General features: G+C 53.3%; 3 protein-coding genes across 14 annotated transcripts in view; 1 reads left to right on the top strand and 2 right to left on the bottom strand.

Annotated features, from left to right (window-relative positions):
- Window positions 1-10,740, bottom strand: part of LRTM2 (leucine rich repeats and transmembrane domains 2) — a 34,885-nt gene extending 24,145 nt beyond the window's left edge. The window contains exon 1 of the mRNA XM_057299353.2: window positions 10,684-10,740. The gene's annotated coding sequence lies outside the window, so the exon portion shown is untranslated. The remainder of the gene's footprint in view (window positions 1-10,683) is intronic.
- The window catches only part of CACNA2D4 (calcium voltage-gated channel auxiliary subunit alpha2delta 4), a 123,753-nt gene extending 105,681 nt beyond the window's left edge, over window positions 1-18,072 (top strand). Inside the window, exons 28-38 of one of the 2 annotated variants that reach the window (XM_055095248.1) lie at window positions 351-395; window positions 598-660; window positions 9,963-10,033; window positions 10,489-10,564; window positions 11,169-11,221; window positions 11,555-11,607; window positions 11,912-11,932; window positions 14,088-14,205; window positions 15,846-15,958; window positions 16,247-16,329; window positions 17,968-18,072. In XM_055095248.1, the coding sequence (XP_054951223.1) occupies window positions 351-395; window positions 598-660; window positions 9,963-10,033; window positions 10,489-10,564; window positions 11,169-11,221; window positions 11,555-11,607; window positions 11,912-11,932; window positions 14,088-14,205; window positions 15,846-15,958; window positions 16,247-16,329; window positions 17,968-18,072 (801 nt within the window). Of the gene's footprint in view, window positions 1-350; window positions 396-597; window positions 661-9,962; window positions 10,034-10,488; window positions 10,565-11,168; window positions 11,222-11,554; window positions 11,608-11,911; window positions 11,933-14,087; window positions 14,206-15,845; window positions 16,163-16,246; window positions 16,330-17,967 lie in introns of those variants that run through there. The other variant, XM_063593284.1, reaches the window with a different exon arrangement.
- A 4,969-nt stretch (window positions 18,073-23,041) lies between these two features.
- The window catches only part of ADIPOR2 (adiponectin receptor 2), a 129,679-nt gene continuing 126,191 nt past the window's right edge, over window positions 23,042-26,529 (bottom strand). For all 11 annotated transcript variants that reach the window (XM_034935156.3, XM_003820368.5, XM_003820369.6 and 8 more), the window contains one exon: window positions 23,042-25,774. In XM_034935156.3, coding sequence (XP_034791047.1) covers window positions 25,646-25,774 — 129 coding nt within the window. In that variant the 3' untranslated portion in view covers window positions 23,042-25,645. The remainder of the gene's footprint in view (window positions 25,775-26,529) is intronic.

Genomic DNA, 26,529 nt, shown 5'->3' with positions numbered 1-26,529 from the left:
TACCTGGGCCCTTCCACCACCCAGGGCCTGCTGAATGCAGCACCCACAGGCCACATACCACGTGCATACCACGCACACAATGCTAACACACACCACACGCATGTGCCCTCCACGTACAGACACCCCACACATGGACACACACATGCACACACCTCACGCACGTGCTCTCCACATACGACACATACATCCCACACCCACACCCCACACAGGTGCCCTCCACATGCAGATACACAGCCCATGCACACATGCACACACACTGCAAACGTACCACACACACAGCATTCCCACTTACACGTGCCATTTCTACTACACATGCAGTGTCCACATTCAGTCTCTCCTCTTCCTTCCAGTGCAGCACTGTGGACGGGCCGTGCACACAGAGCTGCGAGGACAGTGTAAGTTCTGCCCGTGTGAGGAAGGTGGAGGAGGGAGCCATGGCCCTCCGCCCTGTCCTCCTGGCAGGCCAGCTTCCCTCTCCCAAATGCCCTCCTTCCCTGCAGTGAAGCTCCCACGCTGCCTTCCAGAGCTGGGGGACAGGCTGGAGGACCGGGGTGGGTGAGGGCCCTGGCGTAACCTCCCTTCTGGGTTTCCTCCCAGGATCTGGACTGCTTCGTCATCGACAACAACGGGTTCATTCTGATCTCCAAGAGGTCCCAAGAGGTGAGTCACTGGGGATGTAGAATGAGGGGGAGAGGGCAGCAGGAGGACTGGAGACATTGGGCAGCCACTCCAGCTAAAGAGAGCCCCACGGCCCCAGGAGGGAACCCTGTTCGGGGCCAATTCAGGTGAAAGGTCTGAAGAACATGGTGTTCTGACACCAAAGTCAACAGAGCAAGAAGGCAGAATTTGGAGCACTTTTCAACTCAGAGAGTCAGAGAAAATATTACTTCTTCATTTTATCTGTCACTAGCCTGGCCTCCTCCCGTGCCTGGTAGGAGCCACTCAGTGACCCCATCTCAGGGCCCTGCCTGGCCACACTGGCCCAGCCTCACTCGGGGCCTCCCCACAGGGATCCAAGCACACTCACTTATCAGATCACTCCCCAACCCCCGCCTGCCTTTCTACCATCGTGGGGCCCAGAAGACATGGCTTCCCCACTTCATGTTCTTGTCCTGTCTGGACCTTATGGAAAATTATACTCTCACCCACCACGCCCGGCCTTCGGTGTGTCAGAGAAGAAATGGGGGATGGACGCGATGCTTTCTCGCCTGAATGCCTGGCTTGCACATCCTAATCCTCCCCCGCCCCCGCTGGCTGTGGGTATGTCCCTGAACCCAGCATGTGCTCAGAAAGGAAAAAGAGAAAGTACAATAATATTTTTATACTTGCTGGGCTCCAAAAGGGGCCTCAAAATGGATTATTTCTTTAGCCAGGAATCAAACTGAGAAAGAAGCCCATTCAAACCTGAAGCAAATCCAGATATATTCACCAGATGTATTTCCTTGAAGCAAGGTAGAAGCATCAGAACCGCCTCCTGCCTGAGCCTTGGGGAAAGGGGCATAGTATTTGGTTCTGTGTGAGCTTTGCTACTAATTAGAAACGTGATGTGGGCAAGCGACTTCCATTAGCTGTGTCTCGCCGGGGGCTGGACTGCACAGTGTCTAAGCCAGCCCCAGCTGAGGGCTCTAAGTTCCTGGGATGTGGAGGCTGATGCAGAGGTCGTGGCCAAGGCCACCTCCACGCATGGTAGGGCTGTGGTCTGGCCTGACCGGGATGCGGCTTCGGATCCAAAGAAGTCGTCGGAACAGGGCAGGAACCGGAGCAGGGATGTCGGAAGGAGACTTGGGAAAGAGGGCAAGTGAGGACAAAGGGGCACCAGTGGGTCATGAAATCTAACTCCTTGGGGTAGTGTTTAAATGACCCACTTAACGAGCAGCAGTTCTCAGCCACAAGAGTAGAGAAGCCAAAGATGGTTTCGTTCAACTTCCTGTTGGTGGGAGTGTGGGCGGGGCTTTGCAGGACACACAGCTAATTGCGCATCACAGTCACCTGGGCGCCTACCTCTGGTACCCCCCACCTTCTCCCTTTCATGCCCCATTTTCGTCATTTCACTCCTCCCCAGACAGAGCACCGGACCTTTGTATTTTTCCATTGTTCTGGGAGAAAACCAGTGATGATAAGAGTTGAAACCAGTGGTTGGTGTGAGGCTCTGGGATCACTGATGCCCCCTCATTCGTGCTCCGACCCCTCTCGCCCTGGGTGACTGAGACTGACCGTGTCCCCAGGCCTCCCGTGGTGTTGGCTTTCAAGGGCCGGAGCATGGGCTAAGGCATCCCAGAGAGAGCTTGCATCCTGGACACTGGGATGGGAGGTGGCAGGACAGAGGGAGAGGATGGCCAAGCCTGAGAGCAAGCTCAAGAGCAGGGGTAGGCGAGCGTTTCCTAAAGGGGCGGATGCACATGTTGGTTTTGAGCTTCATGAGACTCAGCCCTGCTGTTGCAGCAAGAAAGCAGCCATGGGCGATCTGTGAGCAAATGCAGGTGGCGTTGCTCCAGTAAAACCTTTGAATACTGAAATGTGAATTTCATATAAATTTCATGTGTCATGAGATGTTATCAATCTTTTGACTTTTTTTCCCCAACCACTTGAAAATGGAAAAGCCAGTCTTAGATCAAGGGCTCACATGAATCAACAGTGAGCCAGGCTTGGCCTACGGGCTGTAGTTGCCAGCCCCTGCTCCAGAGGCAGCCGGACAACCGTGCGGGGAGGCGGCCCTGGAGGGAAACCACTCCAGCCTTGAGAGAAGCTGGAGAGCGCGTGGCCTCTCCAGGGTCCCTCCAGGGTCCCTCGAGGGACCCTCTCATAACCCACTGGGCCACCTTTGTCCTATTCTGTCCAGACCACATTTGCTCACATGTCTTCACAGATTGTAAAATCACTAAGAACAAGTTTGGATTAGATGTGGTAGCAATCAATTACTCAGAGATTTATATTTTATAATGTATTTGTTTACTTAACTCATTCACCCCCATTTTCTCAATGATTCTATTACCTTTTTACCCCGTGTGTAGTTTTATATGCCATCCCAAACCCTCCATGAAATGAAGCAGGGCAGAAACGAACTGACCTTCTAGAGGCTCCTGCTGGGGCCCCCGCTCCCGCCGTGCTTGGCTCACCCTTGCTCCCCCAAGGGTGAGGCCCCAGAAGGGAGGAGGGCCCCCCACATGATCTGCTGGGACCTTATTAGTCTCACTTTACACAGGAGGGGAAAATGAGGTCCTGCAAGGTTAGGGCATTAACCCCAAAACACACAGCCACAGAAAAGCTAGAATTCAAACCTAGAAAGCCAACTGAAGAGCAGCAAAGAAGAGGGGAAGAAGATTCTAGAAAAGACCTCTTGGAAGGGGAACTGAGCTGGGAGAACACTGGTCTTGATGGGACCTGAGCATTTGCAGGGCATAGGTCATGACCCCAGCTAGGTTGGCCTTCTCTGGTGGGTGTGGAGGCTGCAAGTCCCAGCCCCCTGGGTGACACTCCTGGCCCTAAGCCCCACCCAGGTCACTCTGTCACTGCTGAAGGTGGAGTTCATTCACTTGCTGCACTCGGCTGAGTCTCATGGAATTAGGACCAATGCCTCTAGGACCTGAAAGGCAAGGCCTAGGAGTCCCAACCCTGTGTTAAGCTCCGGGCTAGTGTCAAGGCCCTGGGAGTCATGACACTGTGATCAGGGCCCAGTTCCTCCTTCCTCACTCTGGACAGCTCTGACCATGCAGCCTGAACTGTGTCGGGTTATGGGAGGGCACTAGGCCAGAGACCCTGCCTGGTGTGGTGCCTGGCACACAGCAGACACTGGATAACCGTGTGGAGAACTGAACTGGCCTGAGAGTGAGGGCTGGAGGTAGCAGGCGCTAGACTGGGAGATGAGTGGAAGACAGGGTGGTGGAGAGTCTGGGGCTAATGCCACTTGTTCAGCTGTCCGACCCTCTGTCCATCCATCTGTTTTTGCTGTTTTTAAAAAAACTTATTCATTTAACAACTCTATAGCAGTTATCTATTGCTGCACAACAAACTATCGCAAAAAGAGTGGCTTACAAGCAGAAGACTTAAAATCTGGCAGTTTCTGTGGGTGAGGGATCTGGGTGCAGCTGGTGAGGGATCTGGGTGTGGCTGGTGAGGGATCTGGGTGCGGCTGGTGAGGGATCTGGGTGCAGCTGGCTCAGGGATCTGGGTGCAGCTGGCTCAGGGATCTGGGTGCGGCTGGTGAGGGATCTGGGTGCGGCTGGCTCAGGGATCTGGGTGCGGCTGGCTCAGGGATCTGGGTGCGGCTGGCTCAGGGTCTTGCACAGGCCACAGCATCAAGGTCCCCAGGGCTGCTGTCATGTCATGTCCAGGCTTGACTGGAGAAGGATCTGCATCTGGTCACACGTTGGCAGCATTGAGTTCCTCCAGAGCTGTGAGGCAGAGGCCTCCTCTCCCATCACAGGGTAGCTCACAGCAAAGTTCACAGTGCAGCTCACAGCTCAAAGTTCCTTCATCAGACCGAGCAAACCAAGGTGGAAGTCACAGTCTTTTGAAACCTGATGTCAGAAGTGACACCCCATCACTTTTACCATATTCTGCTTGCTAGAAACAAGTTACTATGTCCAACCTATACTCAAGAGGAGGGGCTTACACAAGGGCAGGACTCCCAGGAGGCCGGGATCATTTTGAACCACTTTAGAGTCTGCCCACCACCAACTCCTACCAACCGACCCAAACCTGCCCCTCTTCCCCAAACACACAAGTGCCATCGAGGGCCACAGGGCCTGGCCTCCCCTGACTCATTCATTCCTCACTGCTCCTCCCTGCTTATCTGTAGGCCTCCAGTGTGGCTGAAGGACAGAAGCCCCAGCATCTGGGAGCTTGTTAGAGATGCAGATTTGCCAGGGTCCCACCCCAGACCTAGGGACTCAGGCACTCTGGGGTTGGGGTCCGGCAGTCTGCTGAAAGGGGCCCTCCAGGTGACTGGGTGCATGGTGGGTTGAGAACCCTCCCCAGGCCTCCTGGCTGCTGTGGATCTCAATGCACTTTAGCTGGCTGCTGTCACTTTCCTGACTAGGCAAATATGTCAAAGGCTTCCAGCGACTCCTTGTCCCTGCTAGGGCTTACCCAGGGGCCTGGAGAGAGAAGCCTGTTGAGCTACAGATGCAAAGATTCTTCCCAGACAAAGTCCTTGCACACCCTCCTCCCCGTAGTCAGTGAGTGGGGAAACCACAAGGGCCTCATCTGCAGCCAGCCCCAGGGAGTGGCTGCTTGGCTCTTTCTTGGCACCGGTGGTGTTCCAGGCCTGCTGATTAGACATTTGGCCTCTCTTCCAGGCCAGGGCTCATTCTTATAATAATAAGAGTTATGGATGACAAGATTGCAACCCTCGATGTGGGGCCTAGAAAGAGAAGCAGACAGCTGGGGACAGGCAATGACAGTGGCTTTGTGGAGCTTTGTAATATTTATAGTGGATCTGTCACCCTGAATCTGGGGACTCCGATTCCTGTCATTTGCTTCTGGGCAGCACCCACCCATGGGAGCTTCAAAGTGGATCTTCAAGGGGCAGCAACTGCAGCCTAGAAAATCCGAGGCCCCATCCCAGCACCTTTCCCTGAGGGACCTGGATCTTTCAGAGCACAGCACCCTGCTCCCTCCACACCCCAGCCCAGTGAGCCAGACGAGGCAGGCCCTCAGAGCAGGGCATCCCTTTCTGTCGTCAGGGGGCATCAGGCATGCATTTCTGGGCCTCGGCTCCTGTTTCTCTGAATCCCTCTCACCTTCCCTGCCGCCTGCGGCCCGCCCAGCCCAGGCTCCTCATCTTCAAGTCACTATCCCAGCCTGGCACGTGTTGCCATCCTTTCCACTCTGGGCAGCCTGCCTTGGCCATCTTCCGGGACACCACATGCCCTGGCAGCGGTGCTCCTTCTACCTTCCTGGCGTCCCAAATGGCCCTGCTCCACTGGGCCCTCCAGGAATAGAATTAATCCTGTCGTGGTCAGAGGCAGGCTCTTCAGGTGGCTTTCTGGGGAGTGCAGTGCTGCCCCACCCCCACCCCACTCCTCCACGTACCTCCCAGGCACCCCTGAGTGTCCAAAACACTCCTTAAGAGACTGCAGCCTGGAGGACGGAGGGGCAGGTGAGGCTGCACAAGCCAGGAGCAGACAAAAGGAAACTGATCCCCGCACGAGCCAGACACAGGGACTTGAGTGTCCACACCCCTTAGAAGGATGAGCTCCCATCTTTAGAGAAGAAACAGAGGCTGTCCCCAGGTAAGGAGGCCATGGGACATTTACTCCATCTGTCATCAGAGTCAAGAGCACCCCTTCTCTCTGGGCACAGCCTCCCACAGCCCTGCAAATTAGTCCAGGCCTGGGAGGGACTACCCAACCTCTCATCACTTGGTCGCCTGCCTCTCCCCCCATCTGCTTCCCCCGCAGGCTTCTGGGTGGTGCTCACAGGGCCTCCTCCCCGCGGCCTCCCTCCAGACTCGAAGGCCAGGCAGGGGGGGTCCTCGACTCTTTTGACCCAGCCCCAGAGTTCAGGCAGCCCATGGGCCACTGCTTATTTGTGAATTGTCCCCCGTGAAAGGGGGGCTGGGGTGGTCAGGCCCCTGCATCGTGCTATGCTTTGGGTGCCACTCCACGGGCGGTCTGGGGCTCCTAAATCGACAAGGCATCCCACGTCGACGTTTGGACCTTCGCTTTGCAGGTTCAGGGACTGTATTTGAGTCGGGGATTTGCCCTGACAAAGTTCAAAAGAAACTATCAGCCAGGAATTGTGTTCTGCTGCCAGTAGAGAAGTGGCTTAAACAACTAAAGGTTTATTCTCTCATAAAAGAATGGATGAAGGCAGCCTGGGCCCAGCCTGTCCCCATCCGCACGATCCCAGCATAGCTGGAGGGGCTCCTGCCTTCGAGTCCACTTCCCAGAGCGCAAGAGCAAGGATGGGGAAGAGGCAGGAGGCCTTGGGCCCGCTTCCCGGAAGTCCCTCCCAGCGGCTCTGCTCACATTCCATTGGCCAGTCCCTGCCGCAAGGGCTACTGGGAAATGTAGTCTTTTCGCGGAGCACATGGCTGCCATAATTAAAGTCAGGCTGCCTAACTAAAGAAGACGCGGAGAATGGATATTTTCTGCCAGAGTGACAAATCCTAGAAAAATCAAGCTAGTAATTTATGGAGGGGGATACATTTTTCTAGTGTCCAGGATACACATCCTTGCTCTCAGGGACCTCTCAGAATCCAGGTTCTAAACCACAGGGTTGTTGGTGAATAAGCCTAGAATTAGGAAGGAGAATGGGACAGGTTTGTAGGAATTAAGACAAGCCTCGTCAGAGCCTTGTCTGCACCCCGTTGCACTTTCCCAGGGAGCAGAAGACTCGGGTCATTCATTCCCTCACACATTCCTTCAGCAAATATGCATGGAATAATAACTGTGAACAGGGCATGGTGTGGTGCTGTGGGACAGAAGTGGATTTCTGTCCCCTAGAATCCTGCTGTCAGGTGAGGGGGTGACGGAGGGGACACACACACACACACACACACAGTAACTAGAATAGCAAAAAGCGAGCCCCAGCTGAGAGAGTTTACTCCAGCTGGAGGCACCAGGGAGAGCTTCAGGGCTGTGCCGTGAAGAACAGGCAGGATTTCAATGTCTTTCACATTCCCATGTGCTGTTCTGTCCCTGGAATGCCCTTGACCCTCCCTGCTGTCCCGCTGCCATGTCCACTGCCTTCTTCCATGCAGCCTGCCAGGGCTTTAGGTTGCCACTCCTTTCCACCACCGTAGGAGGTGCCGGTTTTCAGCCAGCCATGTCTGAGAGTTTGTGTGTTCCCTGCCTGTCCATGCAAACTAGTCGGAAGCTCTTGATTCATGTCCATTTCATTCATCTTTGCATCAGACTCACCTGGTGAGTGCCTTATGAATAAAAGGTATTATGAAAGAGTTTTTGGTGGTCAGGCCATTCCAGGTAAAGAGCTAGCAGAGTGTAGACAGACAAGTGTGAGCACCTTTGTCTGAATCTGTTTTCCTGCTGCTTACTTTTGTAATTGACCCTCCATTTTTAGATTACAATTTGCCATGCATTTTTAGTGGGTTGCATCCTTACGTTTTAATTTTATAAGTCAGCCATTTCCACTTACACAGGAAATACTGTAGGATGTAAGGACTATGTTTTGTTATTTAAGTCCAATTTGGAAAGTAATACTTCCTGACTCCATCCCAGATTCCTGGTGTGGGCGCATCTGGGGACCTGTGGCCCCATATTGGCTGATTATAAGTCACAGCATTATGAACCATGGGCATAATGGTTCTGGGGTTATTGTCCTGAAGCTGCACCATCATCTCTTATTTGAGAGAGAACTTCTCTGGTTGTTCATTGGGTGTTCAGGAGTTGTGCGTTCTGCCTAGCCCTTGTCTGGAATACATCTCTGTTCCCTTCAGAAGGCTTGCTGGAGTCTACTTGGCTGCCCAGGGCAGGCCCCAGGTGGGCACCCAGACAATGCCTGGCTTTCCTTGAGATTGGCCAGGCCCATGTGCCTCAGCTCCTGTACCAGCCTTGCATTTCTTTTTATTGGTAGTTATCACACGTCATCATTTTGGGCCCTGGCAGCTAGAAAGCTCTCCATGAAGAAACTGACGTGGCCATCAGCTTGGTTCCCACCTCCCTTCCCTATCAACATTCCACACTGACTGAGTATGTCCAGGTACCAAGACACTTTGGGGAATTCAGAGATGAGTAAGACATGGTCCTGTTCTCATACAGTTTTCAACCAAATATCTTATCAGGCAGAGTGAGACGAGGACTCCACAGGCTGCCGGTGTGCAGAGGAAGGCCTTGTTCTGGCTGGGAAAGTTAGAATCAAAAGACTTCCCTGCGAGGGTGAGGAAAAAAGTTCCTTGGCATGAGGACAGAGGAAGGGTAATCGGCAGGGAGAACAGCCAAGCCGGACCCCGGACCTCTCCACCTAACGATGGCTGCCATTTTTCAAGTATTTACTGGGAGCCACACGCCGGACACACGCTATCCCCAATTTTTAAAGACAGCCTACATTAAAGTCGAAATCCAACACCAAAGCCCAAGCTCTGCCACCCTGCCATGCTGGGAAATGGCAGACTCAAGAGGCCAAGGCAGGTACAGAGGCCATGAGAGGTGGCAGAGTGGAGGGCCTGAGGCCATTCTCAGCCAGCTAGGGGGCCGCTGCCTGGCACAGGGCACAGAAGCCACAAAGTGCTGGCTGATGGACAGCAAAAGGGGAGCCGGGGGCAGGAGGGAGGGTCCTGTTTTATTTTTTGGAAATGAAGGCAAGAGTGACCCATCCATGTTGCATTTGAGTAAGATGACTCTGGCAGTGCCACAGGGACAAGAGGAGAGGTCAGTTAGGAGGGCAGGTGGGCAATGGAGACAGGGCAAGGGATCCAGTTAGGTCATTGTCATGGAGGGGACAAATGACCGATCCACAGGGCACACTGATTGTGGGAGGTGATGGAGGGACAGCAAAAGCCACAGCAGCCCTCTCACACTGGGAAGATGAGGACACCAGCGTGCATGAGACAGGCGCTGCTTCTGACCTTGACCTGCAGAAACGTGTTTTATATCTGACCCAACACACACACACACACACACACACACAGCATATAAAACAAATCCAGTTTCATAAAACATTCTTTAACCTTGCTGCAAGTGATTCACACAGAATTGTTCCAAGGAATTCTGTACCATTAAAAAAATCATATTGCAGCCTCTACGTTGGTCTCATAGTCAGCTAGCGGGTGACTCCTTCCAGTTTAGGAAGCACCAGGCTGGACGGTAAGGAGGGAGCCAGGACTGGAGAGGGGCGTGAGTGGAAGGGTTCAGCTGGATTATGCTGAGAGGCAGTCAGAGGGAAAGCCCAACTGGCACCAAAAGCCTCGACCTGAGCTGAATAAATAGTGCTGGACTCGGAAGGCTCCATCCTGCTCCATCTCTCTCCCTCCCTCTCTCTCTGCTGTCCCTCTCTCACAGACGGGAAGATTTCTGGGGGAGGTGGATGGTGCTGTCCTGACCCAGCTGCTCAGCATGGGGGTGTTCAGCCAGTAAGTGGGGCACACTCCTCCCCAGTCCAAATAGACACAGCAAACCGAGAGCTGACGCTAAGTGGTCCTGGCGGATCTCAGGATCCTGACCTCCAAAACCCACAGTGGGTGCCCCCAAAGAGCTGCAAAAGCAACCTTTATGGAGCCAGGGCGTCAGCATGATGTGGGGAGGGCGTAAGGGCATGTGGGCATCCCTGGGAGGGGCCCCGCAGCTCAGACCCTAGAGGGAAAACTGTCCAACTCCGAGGGCAAAAGCCATTTGCTCTTCATTGTCTTTAAACCATTCCAAGTGCAGAAATGTAATTTTCAGCATGAGCTGTCTTCTGATCTGCTGTCCTAGCTCAGGCACCCTTGGGAATTGCGGTAAACGGATGCTCTGCTAGTAAAGCCTCCTGAGGCAGGGGCAGGGGGTGGGGGTGGCTTTGGACTCATCACAGCCCACTTCTGATTTTCAGAGTGACCATGTATGACTATCAGGCCATGTGCAAACCCTCGAGTCACCACCACAGTGCAGCCCAGCCCCTGGTCAGCGTGAGTGTCACCCAGCCCTTCCCTCTGCCAGCCAGCCAGCCAGTCCTCTGCCCTGTCCTGGAATGAGGTCACTGGTCCTTGTTCTCACCCACCTTGGGTGTCTGGCCCCAGGGCCCTACCTTGACCATCTCCATCTTCTGCTCAGAGCCACTGCTCTCAGTCCCACTCCCAGGCAGGCCTCTGGGTCTGGCTTTGGGGCTTCAAAGGGACTGCTCTGGTAGTTATGACATAACAGTGCCTCTGGCGGAGACAGAGAGAGCAGCCTGCCCCAGCCTCAGCCCCTGACACTGCCGCTTGATCACCAGGGATCCTCAGCAGTGCAGCACCAGGATGACGGATTGACTCGTCTCCTGGAGGGGCATGTCCAACCCCACCCGAGATGTCTGACCTGCAATAGGCATTTCCCAGCTAGCTCAGCTCTACAGGGCAGATGGGAGGTGGGGGGATGGGGGGTGCTGGGCTGCTGGCCTGTGCTCTGCTGCCCCTGCTCCCAGTGGCAGGGCAGCCCACTCTCTGGTCTCTCTGAGGGTGGTGCTGGTGGTGGGGGGGGGGCACCCTCACCCTTGGACCTAGGTGCGAGCGGTGTGCACTCTCTCCTTCCCAGCCAATTTCTGCCTTCTTGACGGCGACCAGGTGGCTGCTGCAGGAGCTGGTGCTGTGAGTGGGGGTAGACACGGGGCTGGTGGAGGGCTGCATGCGAGGGTGGCTTAGGAGGGTGTCCTTGAGCAGGAGGCTGCAAGGTCTCCAGGACAACCCACTTGCTACCAGACCCCGGGGAAGGAGGGCACAATCCCTGGGCATGGACACCACCTCTTCCCTGCATGCTGCCCCTGGGAGGGACCTCATTGCTCAACCAGAGCCCTCAAGCAGGGAAGAGGGTGTCCTGGAGGAGAGGGGATGGGCCGGGGGCTGTCAGGGATACTCCAGCTCCTTGGGAACCCAAGTCGGGAGGGCTCAGAGGTCTCCGAGATTCAGTCCTGTGTCTGACAGGTTCCTGCTGGAGTGGAGTGTCTGGGGCTCCTGGTACGACAGAGGGGCCGAGGGTGAGTGCACGGAGCTGCAGGGCCATGTGCTGAAGAGCAGTGGCATTTTGGTCCACTAACGTGAGACCATTCCCCGTGGGGTGGGTGACAGTGGGGATAGGTGACCCTGAAGCATCGTTGTTCACATCTCACCCTGCGTGGCCTTCTCTCATCACATCCCTCACTCCTGGCTCTGTGTGTGACATCATCTTGGGACACCGCCACTCCATGTGCCATCATCACCACCCCATGACATCCTGCCCTCATGTGCCACCATGTTTTCCTGTGCCGTGTCCACCCTGTGCTGGGCTTATGTTCCGGCCAGCCAAAAGTGTCTTCCATCACTGTAAGTAACCCAGCTGAGGCGATCCCTGCTGGCGGTGGGTTGGGGACGCAGCAGGAGCTACAAAGAACCCACCCTCCATGACCTGTCCCAGGAATGACCCCAAGCAGGGCTGAGCTCTCCCCGTTTAAAGTACCATTCCTGGGGGTTGGGGGACTGGGGAGTCTAGCCCAGTTCTCATCCCACATGAGGACAGTCAGGCCCCAGGGAAAATGAGAAACTCCAGCCTCCCCTTGGGTGAGAACACGTAAGATTCCAAGAGGAAGGGTGGTGTGGCCGGGTGGCCATGAGCCAGTATGAGTGAGCAACCTCCAGCCCACCCCTTGGAGAAGCAAACAGCGGCACCCCAGCCCTCAGCGGGACTCCGGGTTCCAGGGGCCCCAGGAAGCTCTCAGGATGATTCCCCTGTGGGACCCTGTGTCTGAGGACAGAGTCCCCCAGAGGCAGCAACCATGAGAGGCCCCAACACAAAGCCCGGTGGCTGTGGCCACACGTGAAGGGCAGCAATGAGCCTGGCCTTTCACAGCACTCACTGCCCGGGCGCCTGGGCCCTCCATGACTGCAGGAGGCCATCTTGCCTCAGCGGGCTCTGCTCAGTTCCTCCGTGTTCATAGAACCTTTGCCATGGGGTTCCAGAACTTCCCACCACCTGGGCTGTCCCCAGCTTATCCCATCTCTTCATCTCCGCTGTGGTCCCCTCTCCGGCTTGCTCTTCGTTCTCTTCTGCTGGCCTTGGCTTGGGGCTTCCTCTGCCCCTGGGCTCAGGGCAGTTCGGGCTGTGTCTCCCGACTCCTTCTGGACTCACATCCGCGATTGGGTGGGGCTGCTCTGGGGTGATCACAGTCACTAGGTGTCAGTGACAGGACACTGTCCCCTCTGTCTCTGTCAGCAGCTGCATCTTGCAAAAGTTGAAGATGATCTCCCTCAATCTGCCTGCTCAGAATTTCTCTTCTCTGGGGTACCTGTCCCCTGGAGCTCCTCCCCCTGGCCTGGCAGTCCTGGCCTGGCCTGCGCAGGTGTCAGTGTCCTCAGTGAAGGCGCACTGGACTTGGAGTCCCAGGCCGGGGCATAGGTGCTGCAGCCCCTTCCACTGCGTGACCCTGGGGACGCCACTCAACCCTGCCATTGTCAGGCAGGCTTCTGTGCCCAGCCCTGGGGACAAAACTCACAGCCCTGGCCGCTGTGGGCTTGCTCCTCTCAGTGAGGGTTTTCTGCACGCCAGCTAGTGTCCCCTCTGGGTTTCCAGCTCTGGCTGGGAGCTTCTGGATTTGGAAGTTGGGGAGACCCATGCTCTCCTGTAGGACTCTGCATGAGCCTGGGAAGGTAGCTCACACCTGTGCTCCCTGCCTCTAGGTCTATCCCTGGGGGCCACAGCCAGGCCCTGAGAACAGAAGGGCCATGCAGACAGCCTGTGTGGCAGGGCCCTGCTCTGCCATGTGCCCACCTCAGGAGGCTCCGGGAGGGAACAGACTTGGGTCCCGCAGAGTGGGGCTGAGGCACTCGCCTCCACCTTTGGTTGAGTCCACTGTCCTTGTCCCAGGGAGCTAAGGCAAATCGCGCAGCCCCCGAGGAGTCCCGCACCCGGCGGCTGTGGCTTCTGGGCTTCCGCAGCCCCAGGCCTGGAGCCCACCTGCCCGGCTGCCCCCACCGCAGGCGCTCAGGCTCAATGGGTGGAGTGTGGGCCTGGCTATGCCGGAGAGCAGGGCAGGATTGCCCAGGAACTGCACTGCGTCTGTCCACAGTGAAGGGAGGGGTGGTGGGCCTAAGTACCCCCAAGCCACCCCTTGGTGCCCCTACTGCCTCTGCTCCCCGCTCAGACCCTCCCCCGGGATCTGAGTGCTGGAAGGAGCCCTGGAGATGGTGCACTGACCCCAGCTCACAGCGAGGGCCAGGCTCCCCGAGAGGAAGCGCTTTCCCTCCACCGAGGCTCAGGGCCCCTGCGGCGCTCCCCGTGCGAAGCCACCCTCTCCAGAGACTCCGTGTGTCTTCCCTCCCCTCACCCGCCCGGCTCCTCCCACACGTGTCCTGAGAACTGCCTGAGGAGGGACCATCTGCAAATGCACTGGGGTGAACTCCGGCCCTGGGAGTGCCGAGGCGAGGTCACCGCAGGCCAGAGGCCCCTTCGGTGGCGTGATGTCCTTTCTCTGTCTGCCCGCAGCCCACAAACACAAGAAGCAGGACCAGCTGCAGCCCTGCGACACGGAGTACCCCGTGTTCGTGTACCAGCCGGCCATCCGGGAGGCCAACGGGATCATCGAGTGCGGGCCCTGCCAGAAGTAAGACCCCAGGGCGGCGCCGCCCGTCCCGCCACACTCCTCCCGCCCTCCGCAAGGCGGAAGTCCGGGCAGGGCCCCCGGAACCCCCAGGGAAGCGGCTCCACAGCCGGGAGGAGGGGGATGCTTCTAAGTGCAAAGCCCACGCCCCCGGGGTCTTCCCCCACCGTCCTCAGTGGAGGAGACACGCAGGAGGCGGAAGGTCTGAGGCGGGCAGGACGGCTGGGGACCGGGACAGCCGGGATGGGGAGAGGTGGTCCCGAGGCCTGACCCTGAGTGTCGAGCCCACCCCACCAAGGCCGCAGCCGTGACCCCACGGCGTCTCTGGGCGAGTGGGCCCTTCAGCGGGTCTCCCCCACCCCTGCTCAGGCGGTGCCCGGGGCGGTGCCAGTGCCCGCGCCTGAGCTGCATGGGGAGAACTTGGAAGGCAGAGGGAGTGTGAGAAGAGAAGCCCGAAAGTGTGCGATGTCCTCGGGTCGCTGGGAGCCCCGCGGGCGCCTCTGTCAGGCTTCCTGCTGTGTGGAAGCCGCTCGTTATAACCCGCCCTGGCCCCGGGGAGGCAGGGAGGCCGCACGGAGGGGTCTCTCCTGCTGACCCCCCGCCCCCAAGCCTGGGAGGACCCCCACGCTGGGAATGCAGCGGCCTCCTCGAGGGTCGCCTCAGCCAGACGTGCCGCTCGCAGGGCGGTCCCTAGACCCCCGGGCCCCTGGCACACCATTTAACAGTGCGGCACCTGCGGCGCTGGCATCGGGGGCTCCCTCCTCCCCAACTCCCTGCGCGTCGTGCTGCGCGGGTTTCACCCCGGGTTCTGTGCAGGGTTGACGGCTGAGGTTAGCGTTCCCTGTGCACTTGTCGCAAAGGCTCGGTGCGAGGATAGAGCCAGCGGGCTCCGGAGTGAAGCGAGGGCTTCAGAGTAGACACTCCTGAATTGAAAACTGTCTCTGCGCTCCCCCGCTTATGACCGTGGGCAAGTGACTTCGCCTCCTCTAGTCTCCATTCTCTCATCTGCAAAATGGGCACACCACCAGCCTCATACAGAGCTGTGAAGGCTGAGAGTATACATGGCTGTGGTGTGCACATTGGGTGGGTGAGACCGCCCATCCCAGGGGAGGCGCTCGGTAGGCGGCCGCTGGGACTGCTGGGAAGGCCGTGGGCCTGGCGGGCGGGCTCCGCCCCACTCCGCGCCACTCCTCGCAGGGCGGCCTCGCCGAGCGCGGGACCACTGCGCCACCTGGTGGCCAAGCTCCAGCGCTGCCGCTTCGCCCGGGCCTGCCCCCACCACCCTCACCCAAAGCAAGTGTTGCCTCGCCCGCCCATTTGCTCGGGACGGTCTTGATTTACGCCTGTCGTCCCTGCATATATTAATAGCAACTCTGCACTCTCCAAAGCGGCCCAGTTTGGACTTCCTCACTGTCTCCAGTCTGCTAGGAAAGGAAATGCGGCAGCAAAGGCTTGTGAGGAAAGCCAGTAGGACTGAGCCATCTGCCAGGCCCGTTCCCTTAGCTGCCCCGACCCGCCCTGCCTCATGGTTCCGGGCTTCCCTGCCACCCTAACTCCACACTAAAGTCTCCAGAAGTTCCTTCCCTAGAAGCCCTTCTCGTGGTCGCCACGGAGCCATCCTCGACTCCCTTTCTTTGCTGCAGGGTATTTGTGGTGCAGCAGATTCCCAACAGTAACCTCCTCCTCCTGGTGACAGACCCCACCTGTGACTGCAGCATCTTCCCACCAGTGCTGCAGGAGGCGACAGAAGTCAAATATATCCTGCAATGCTCGGGGATGTGTGCGGTGGGGGCGGGGGCTGTAGGAGGTGTCTGCAGGGCTCAGATTTTGAGCAGCGGGGCCAGCCTCCTTCACCGCCCGTCTGTCCTCCACAGGGCTCCGTTATTTGTTCTCTAACCCTTCCCTGGGCCCCGGTGCTGCCTCCTGACCCTAAAGCTGCTTGCAGGGCAACTGGTGGCACCAGAGCAGGTTCTTCCAGACCTTTTTCCAGTCTGCAGAATGGGCTCCGGTCCTGAGATATTGACCTTAACAGTGGCTTCTGCACATAATGCCTCTGTCAAATGTGACCGGATGCGCTCCCAGAAGCTCCGCCGGCGACCAGACTCCTGCCACGCCTTCCATCCAGAGGTGCGGGTTGAGGCGGATCGAGGGTGGGCCGGATTTTCATCCCCAAACCCTCTGTGCCTGGGTCTGTGCCCCTGCAGACAGGAGCATATAGGGATGCCAATGAACACACCTGTGCCTGTGCTTCTTGGGGAAAACATTCGCGTTTATGCCCTGTGACACTGTGATATAATAAGAAACAGATCTTTAGTCTTTGTCCTGATTCCTGGCAAGCTCCTAAAACCCTTGTTATTTCCTGAATGATTAGGGTGATAGGTGCATCTTTTGTTATAGTGTTTGGTCTTAGTCCCTGGTTCCTTCACAGGCGCCTCTAAGACCCTTGGAATGATAGAGGTATCTTTGCATGCTAATTAGATGACTGGTGGCTGGGGGCCCTAGACAGGATGAGAGCCGGCCACAGGAAACACCAAGTTAGGATTAGAGGGTTGGGACTTTTGGCTCCAAGCCCCTGGCTTCTGGGAAAGGAAGGGGGCTGGAGACTGAGTTGATCACCAATGGCCAAAGATTTAATCAATGATCATAATGAGGCCTCCATAAAATCCCTGAGCCACTGTGTTTGGAGAGTGTCCGAATTGGTGAAAGGGTGTGGGAGTTCTGCGCACCCCGTGCCTTGGCCTACGTGTCTCTTCCACTCAGCCGCCTGACCTGCGTCCTTTATAATAAACTGGTCATGGTGAGGGAAGCACCTTCCTGAGTTTAGTGAGCCACGCTAACAACTCACGGAGCCTGAGACAGGCTCATGGGAACCCTAGATTTACAGCCAGTCTGTCAGAAGGACAGGAGACCTGGGGCTTGCGATTGGCATCTGAAGTGACGGCCACCTTGTGGGACCGAGCCCTGTAACTTGCGAGATCTAATGCTAACTCTCAATAGTGTCAGACTTGAATTGAGTTTCAGAACAGACACCCAGTTGGTGTCCAGAGAGTGGGGTGGGAAAAACCCTTCACATTTGTTGAAGTGGTGGTGTGAAAACACAGCAGAGCCCCTGTGTCATTAAAATACGAAGTCAACCAGGATCCCAACATGCTTTAACAAAGAGCCATGCTTCCTAGGGCTTGAGCCCTAGGTGAATTAGAATGCAGTTTTCCCATCTTGTCCTCATTCCCGCTACACTTAGTTCCGAATGATCGAGCAATGTGAGGAGGCCGTCACGTGGATAATAGTCATAGTGGCTGGTACGGATCCAGATCCGAGACCCAGGTGTCAGGCCCTGAGCCGGGTGCTGTTCATACAGTCTGGTCTGCTGGGACCAGAAACCCCCATCAGAGATGCTCCCAGAGTTCCAGAACCGAGACCCAGGTGTCAGGCCCTGAGCCGGGTGCTTCATACAGTCTGCCCTGCTGGGACCAGAAACCCCCATCAGAGATGCTCCCAGAGTTGAGGACATTCCGAGAGGATGACCCCGCGGCCACTCCAAGCCTGAGGGCAAGCAGAGAAGGCCGGTGCCCCCCTCCCAGGCTGAGGGGCCAGCCTTTGCTTTTCCCCCAAAAGGTAGGGGCCTAAGAAAGGTAGCAGTGCTTCCCCGGCTTTCCAAAACTCCCCTTTCCCCAGGATTTTGGCCCAAATTAGTGGTGGAAGCCCCTCCCTTTTCGAGGGTCCTCCTCTGAGTGCTGCACTCTCACCTCTGCTCTGCGTTCGCAGGAGAACGCCCAGGACTGCGGCGGCGCCTCGGACACCTCAGCCTCGCCGCCCCTACTCCTGCTGCCTGTGTGTGCCTGGGGGCTACTGCCCCAACTCCTGCGGTGACACCACCCAGCCTGACCTGTGTTTTGGCAAGGTGATCCTTCCAGAGCCATCCCAAAAGTCAGCACTGACATGGGATGCAGCTAACTGCAGTTGGGTCGCCCCCAGGCCAACGCTCCTCTCAATCCTGGGCTGGTGGCCCCTGCCTCCGGAGAATGCTGGATGGAACAGGAAACCAATCACCTGGCACCACTTTCAAGATGCTTCATGGTGCCCGGTACCATCCGCCCTAGGTCTCAACATGAGCATACTTCTGACCTAACCTTCCTGTCTCCTCTTCGGGAAGCCAGCGTGAGCTCAGCTTGGACCAAGACAAAATAATTTAGTTCTTCCTGTACTCCAGAGTCCAGACCCAGCCAAGAAAGGGTCAGTTGTTTCTGACCCTTTCTGTCAGAGTGGTCTCTGGTAGAACCCAAGGACTTCTGGGTACTGAGAAGCAGCAGCAGAATGAGGCCAAATGCAGAGATGAGGCTAAGGCAAGAATATGCCCCAACTAAAGCATAGATTCCCCAAAGTGAGGCTCATGGTGGGAGGCCGCTCACCTTCCTAGCTGCTGCTCAAAAAGGTTTTGACTGTGTTGGGGTGGGGGTTGGGTAAGGGAATGGTCAAGACTGAGAAAGGAATGAAATCCATTCAGGAAATATCGACAGGGCTACACGTGATGTCCCCAAACTGCTGCTATTGAAGAACTTCCCAAAACTTCTTTACAAAGCCCTAAAGGAAAGTTTGCATCTATGAAAAGCCAGTAGGCTGAGACATCCAATTGCTGCATGGAAATTGATGTACATTCAGGGGACGGCAAAAATAGCTGTAAAATGGTGAAAAAGAGCAGTGGTTGTGCTCTTTTCTGGCCAATGATTTACAAAAGAATCTACTTGACTCTGTCCCTGGAGTGAAATCCTTAGGGTTGGAACTTGTGGGAACATTCCAACTTCCTAAGCAGGGTCCACTGGGAGGGAAGCTCTATCTGGGAACTCACCCCCAGCGCACACACATCTCCCCCAGGGTCCCAAGGCCCTGCAGCTTCCTCCCCCCACCAAACCCCAAGACCTGGATCCCAGGCGACAACAGTCTCCACAGTGAGAGCAACATTAAGGGCAAAACCATGGAGAAATTTGGGAGAGGCCGGCCTCAAATCTTTCCATTTAACAAACCCCAGTGATGGGCATGGATAGTATGCAGGGCTTTGGGGGCCCTTCCCCCTGCTGCTCCATCACCCTCAGCCTCCACACTTCAAAGTTCAAGTTCAAAGCTGTTCAAGTTTCCTACCAGCAAATAGCCCTAACTTGCCTCTAGAGTAGGCCAAATGCCAACTCTGTAAAACACACTTACATTATAGGTTACAGAATGTCACTCTTACCGTCATGTCTTGCAACAACCCTGTGAGGGCAGTATTAATGCCCCCTTACAGCAGAAGACACTGCAGCTCGGAGAAGCCAGCTTAAGTGGCAGAATAATGCTAGAACAGCTAAGGTTTACATGTACCAAATAAATAACATGTTTCAGCTCATTCCATCCTCACAACAGCCCCCTGAAAGTGGGTACTATCATTAGTCCCATGTTATAGAAACTACAGCAGATTTGAAAATTGCCTCCAGATTACTGGAAGAGTATATGAAGATTGAATGTGATGTATTCACGTAACATGCTTGAAACTGCCTGGCATATACTAAACGCTAAATAAATACATGCTAACTGCGATTATGACATTACCTTGTTTCATGGAGGTGGGGACAAAGAAATTACAATTTAGATGCCAGGAACAATAAGGTGTTCAACAGGCCCAGCAGGGTTAAGAAAGCAGCAAGGAGCCCTTTCTAGCCCCTGGGCTGCCATCACTGAGTGTCCCAACCATGTGTCACGAGGCACCACCTGTGCGGCACACAGCAGGGTGAGCACTAACTCTCGCCCTGCCACTTCCTGCCAAGGCCGTGGCCGCCCACCTGCCGTTCATTCTTTGGCATTAAGGCACATTCTGACCTCCAACTGCATTTGACCCCAACTACCAACTCACAGACACCAAACAGCAGTCTCTGTAGGACCATAACCCAGTGTTATCTTTTGGAAGGGTTATCATCCCCACCCAAACAGGTAGAGCACTTTCAGGCAAATTTATCAACTCTTAAAAAGCCAAGCTTAGGAAGCTGGAGCAGCTTCTGGCCTTGTTTTGTCTGCTTCCTCTGGGCCCCATATCTCTGCATGGCTGAGGGGAATCCCTTTCAAGACCATTGGAAGGAAAAACCATTTCTGATAAACTAACCTTCTCTACCTTGGAGAACAGAATATTCTCGTAAGCTTTGCCTTTGAAGGTCAGAACGATTCCTCTTCTACTTTTAGCAGAACCACTAAAGGACAGCAGGTGGCAGCCTGGCTCACTCTAAAGCCCATCACCTGCTCTCGGACGCATGAACTTGGAACCTAAGTCATTTGATAAATTAGAATGCAGAATTTTGAAATCTTATGTTGTACACCACCTTTGGAGGACCAGGAACTTAAGGATGCTGTCAGATCTTCCTTCCTCAGTACCAAGGATATGTTAACTACTAAATCCACATAATAATGTTGTGTATTTTAATAGAAGAGCTTTCAGGGAAAATGCTTCAACCACTTCATTAAGCTCAGTGAAGTTGTGGTTCGGGGGCGGCGGGGAGGCAAGAAAGTGGGCATAAGGCCAGAAAAGTAAATAAAGTCCACAAAAGGACGGAATTGGAGCGAGGGTTTGGCAGAAAACCCAGCTAATCACTATGGGAAGTTTGAGGAAATTATCTATAGAAACCACAGCATCTCAGCGTGGGCTCTAGAGGATGTATCATTGGCCTCATTTTAACAGAACACCGAGGCTAGACAAGCAAACGGCCACTTGCCCATGCTACATGGCAAATGGCACAACTGAGATCTGAAGCTACCCTTTTCATTTCCAGGTAGTGTAGCAGGGTAGGGACGGTGGGACAGTAGGATGGCGGTGACAAGAGGCCATCGCACGTGACGCTTCCTTCCTGCCCCATGCCATCATAAGCAGCCTCTACATGAGTGAGACAGGCTGCCCTTGTTTCACCAAGTCAAACAGCTGAAGGCAGAAAAGATTTGTACATTAGACAGGGTGTTGGTGGGGGGTAGGGGCAGTGCTGGCCAATGGTTCATGCCCTCTGAGGGGAAGACAAAATGAAACACTACAATTGAAGCCAAATATTCAAGAAGACGATGTTGTTTCTGGGATGATTTTAAAGTAACATTGCCCAGAGGGTTCTCTAGGCACCCACAGCCTAGCACTCTGTACAAAGTCAGAATCCAAACTTGTCCTTATCTACTTCCTCTACAACCACATAACATCACCTGAGTATCAGGAACCATACAGACACTTTTTTTGGGGGGGAGATGGAGTCTCGCTCTGTCACCCAGGCTGGAGTGCAGTGGTGTGGTCTCAGCTCACTGCAACCTCCACCTCCCAGGTTCAAGCGAGTCTCCTGCCTCAGCCTCCCGAGTAGCTGGGATTACAGGTGCCTCCACCACACCCAGCTAATTTTTTGTATTTTTAGTAGAGACGGGGTTTCACCATTTTGGCCAAGGTGGTCTCGAACTCCTGACCTTGTGATCCACCCACCTCGGCCTTCCAAAGTGCTGGCATTACAGGCGTCAGCCACCATGCCCGGCTCAGATGCCTTTTGGGAAGAGACTAGGAAAAGACAAGTGGGTTATTAGTAGGCTTCAGCTAATATTGTTTGTCAAAAGCAGGGAATGATCCAATGTCTATGCCCAGGTAAGGTATGGGACACTCTAAAGTTAAATCTATACTTAAAAATGAGAATTCAGAATGAACATATTATCCCGATACTGGAAATGCCGTTCCAAAAACTAAATTTACCTAAGGCAAAAGGGTTGGAATTCCTTTTTTTTTTTTTTTATTTCAAACACCAACTCGAACCAGATCCTCTTCTTATATAGAAGGGACTAGGTTAATGAACCCCAAAACCTTTAAGTCAATGTATATGAGACTGTTTAATCAGAATAACAAATACAGAAAGGTTTTCTTAAATTTTCTCTTCACTCTTTTCTCCAATACAGTGCTGGCACCAGAGTCATTCTTAAACTTCCTAAGCTTCAGTCTCCCCATCTATAAAATGAGTGAAAATACTCCTGAATGGCTCAGAGGGTTGTGATTATGATCATATGACATCGACAGTTCTCTAACACATCCCTTGGCATCAAGTGTTACATTAGAGACTATTTTTTTTTTCTCAGACAACATGACTTTATTACTGGAAACCAACTAAGAAAAAATTATGATTAGGAGGAGAAAACAGCAAATGGTCGGGGTAAAAAACCAATATTCAGCAATCAATAGCTTTCACCAATCAAAAGAACTTTTAGAAGATATAATTGAAGACAAAATCCTATTTATAATAGCAAACAACAAAAGCAAGGAATGAACTTAGTCAATGTGCACTGCCTGTAGGAGATGACCTCGTGATCTGCCCGCCTTGGCCTCCCAAAGTGCTGGGATTACAGGAGTGAGCCACAGTGCCCAAAAAAATAAATTTCGTAATGTTTCACTTAACAAAAGAGATACATTCTGAGAAATGTATCATTAAGTGATTTCATAATTAGTTGATTTCGTTGTCACGCAAACATCATAGAATGCACTTACACAAACCTAGATGGTACAGCCTACTACACACCCAGGCTTTATGGTAGAGCCTATTGCCCTTGGCATTAGAGACTATTTTTATAAACTTCAATAATAAATAAGAACTGCCCCTTAGAGCTGCTCTCCCCTCCATTCTAAACCTGGTGCAAGTTACGAGGAAAGCTTGAGTTAGGAAACAGGAGTTGGGCATAAGCACTTTGATTTCTGCATCCCGAAGGGGAAGTTTCCAAAAATTTCTTAAATCACAGTGTCTAAATTAGAGCTTCAGAGAAGTGCCAAAAGCCAAGGGGAGGTAAGCTGAACGGCAATAAAAAAACACACGACAGGTCATATTTCATTTGGTTCTTTTTATTAGAAACTGAGAATACAGCAAGTAGGGAAATCCCACATCAATGGAACCATCACACAGATGCCTTTCTGGAACCCCAACCTTCTATGATCCCCAAAAATGTGCTTTGTGGCTTTAGCATAATTTATAAAGGGGAAGAGGGAAAATACTGAAAAAGGCCACTATTTAATGGTGAAAGAATGAAGCTGTAGAGGTCCCAACCAGCCTAGGGCCAAAAAAGAAAATTAAAAATCTGCACAGAGCAAGCAAGCCTCTGACTGCTGAGAGTAAGGCATTCAGGCGCCAACCTGGTGAGAGTTCTCAGCGAGCACTGTCAGGTCAAGTGCACATGAGGCTGTTGGTAGTGAGCTGCACGTAGACACACACATAGAAATGGGCACATGCCCACATACACACCCGAAAAAGGGAGATTTTACTGGATTACACATCAGTGATGTTAATTTCATTTTTCCTAAGGGTTTGTGCTATGTTGAACCAGATCCTTCCAGCTTTGGGGTGTGGGTGACTGCACCCAGAGGCTGCTACTTCTGTTGGTGTTGTGACAGGGCTGCACCTATACGCTGTATCCCCAAGTGCATGACCGAAGAGCAAGTCTGGCTTCTGATATGTGCTGTTGCTCCCAAGAAACTAAGTGGGCTTCTGTCCAAATGGCCACTGTCCTGCTGGACTATGCTTTCGCAAAGGGATTAATACTGTTCTTTATTCTGTCAGGCACTGCACCAGTTCATCCACTGAGTCTTTTGCTCGGTCCACCTAGCACCTAGGACAGTGACCTTATCCAGAACCAAAACGTTCAAGTTCTTCTCAACTTCTACACTGGATTCTTTCTTCCTGGATCCCACCTTTTGCTGGAGATTGCAAGGGCAAGGGAGGAAAATAACTGAGAAAACTCTATTGAATAAATAGGAGACCCTTCCCATATTCCCAAACACCTACTGAGGACGCCAGTCCCCATGCTCAGGACCTCTTTAGTTCTAATACCCACAACCCCAGGATATAATGGAGTCATCCCAAGTCTTTGATGACAGTAACCTAAGACTCGAGCACTATTTTGGTGGTTCACCTATGGGCCAAGATCAGAATTCCATGAACCAGATCCTTTCCCCACCACTTTCTCTGACACTGTATCAGGTAGGCCTGTGACATGAGCCATCGTCTTGTACCTCACTCCCTGGCAATAACATACCATTGTATTTAAAATGCCACGCCACTCTCATCCCTGTAAAGTGAGGTTCAGTGAGTGCTGACAACTCCGTACTACAACTGGCTTTAAGAGTTCTGCTGGCTTTCTTATTCAAGGAGAGCCGAGGCGTCTGTCACATCCAGGCTTACCAAGACAGTGTACCAGAGGTAAAACTCATCTTTCCTAATCCAAAGGAAGGGTCTACCAATCTATGTAGACGAGCTCAGGAGAAGCCTGGACACGTCAGAATCTCATTTGTGGCTGGCTCCCATGCCAAGAACTATGTCAGAGAAAGGTCCATGTCTATTCCCTCAAGGAGGAAGTGTAGTTAGGGCAGTGATTTTTAATAGAGGGAAATTCAGAGAGTGTTCCAGAGCTCCACAGCAAGGATATGGAAAACTGTCCCATCCCTCTAATAAGACTTCCCATGAAAGTGAGCGGGATGCCAGGAAGTAATCAGATCAGCCCATGCTAATGTTTCTAGAGCTCCTCCATGGCCTCCAGCACCCCTTTACCAGCTGCTAGGAGTGTGTCAGTCTCTCAAATGACAATGACACCCTAACTAGAGCCTTTATCTAACATCCTGTCACCCACTCATGTGCTGCTTCCACTGAGAAAACACATACCACTCCCCTCTACCCTCAGGCCTCCCAAAGGGAGTGGTCATGTCACCACTGGGCTAGGGCTATACTCTCTGCCCCATTAGGGTCCAAGGTATGTCAGCCTTTAGAAGGCATCTTGGTGCACCAAGACACTGTACATTCCGGGGCTATCACCTGATCCTACAGTCACTTTTTGTGCAAAATTCAAACAGTGTGTGGTACTTGCATGTTTCATTCTATACAAAAATTCTCCCTCCCTCCCTTACCCCTATGTTTTAAACATTTATATAAAGTCTTATTTAAACAGTTAGAAATCTTATTTACATTAATTTCTTTGTTCTCCCAAAAGAGCATTTAAAATCACACTCCCACCCCTTATCGGATATAAATGTTCACTTAAATTGGTTTGTATTATTGTCATAGAGAGAGAGAAAGGGAGAAGAAAGAACCACCAGCTAAACTGTTTCGCCATCTTCTACAAATAAATATGATATGGATCAGAAGCCAGTTTGCCAAGGGTCTTGCAGAGCCCGCAATCAGTAGATCCCAAGAATAAGCCAGGGTTTGGGCTATGTCTCCTTTTCTCCCAATTGATGCACTCCATCCTTTGAGGTATGATTTATTTTTGTTTTTCTCTTCTCAGTCATGTACCACGCAGAGCCCCTGGGCCGTCACAAAGCCCACAAGGCTGTCAAAGTTTTGGGGCTCCTCTGGTACTGGCATCAGTAGCCAGCAGGGAGGCCCGCAAGTGCTGCAGGCCCTGGTTTAGGGTCATAGTCCCTGGCGACTGGTAGGTATCACAGTGCATCCTCTTCACTGCAGCCCCCGCCGATCATGAAACGAAACTCCTGGAGGTTTGAGACACCATGGAAGTGAACAAAAGCTCCAGCAACCACAAAGATATGAAACAGCTGATGAGAGTGAAACTGGAGGGGGAAAAAAGAAGAGAAGGGGGTAGAGAAACCCATACATTATTAAGACTGCTAAAGATTCTTAGGATCGTTTAATCCTGGTTTATGCTGAGCAGAAGGCAGGGAATGGATGTGACAGAGCTCAAATTCAAGGCGTCCACAGATCCTGGAACATCCATTAGGTGTATCACATTCTGCTGAGCTGAAAGCCAGCTGTTCCCAAAGAAACCAAGGTGCTGCCACTAAGCTCTACACATAAAAATCTACAAACTTAACACTGAAACCAGTGGCAAATGACACACAGACTCTCTTGCTAACAGGCCACAAAGGTCCCAAGGATCCCTTGACACCTAGCCATGGGCTATGATTACACATACAGTCCTTTTCCTACTCACTGCTGATGGACATTTTGTCATGGACAAGAGGACTAGAGCTATGGTCATTTAAATGTTGCTCTCTGTCAGAAAAACTAAAGAGGCTTCCAGGATGGTGTGTGGAATGTCACAACATATGGTCCCCAGAGTTTCCTTCAGTGCTACGATTCTCAAATTTCATGAACTACATAATGTGTCAAAAACTAAGCAAACAGGCCCTTTTACTTCTCAAGTCAGAAGCTGGTCTACAAGCAAGTGACATTATTTCTGATTTTACCTGTTCTGTTGAATGCTATTCCACATCTCAAGAAGGGTAATCAATTGCTCGCTGCACTTCAAAAATTACACTATTCTGTCATTATAATCTCAAAATGAAAAAGTACAGTGGCAAAGCAG

This window comes from Pan paniscus, chromosome 10 (assembly GCF_029289425.2).
Source record: "Pan paniscus chromosome 10, NHGRI_mPanPan1-v2.0_pri, whole genome shotgun sequence".
NCBI lineage: Eukaryota > Metazoa > Chordata > Mammalia > Primates > Hominidae > Pan > Pan paniscus.
Note: the sequence above shows the minus strand (reverse complement) of the source record. Positions and strands in the feature narration are given on the sequence as shown.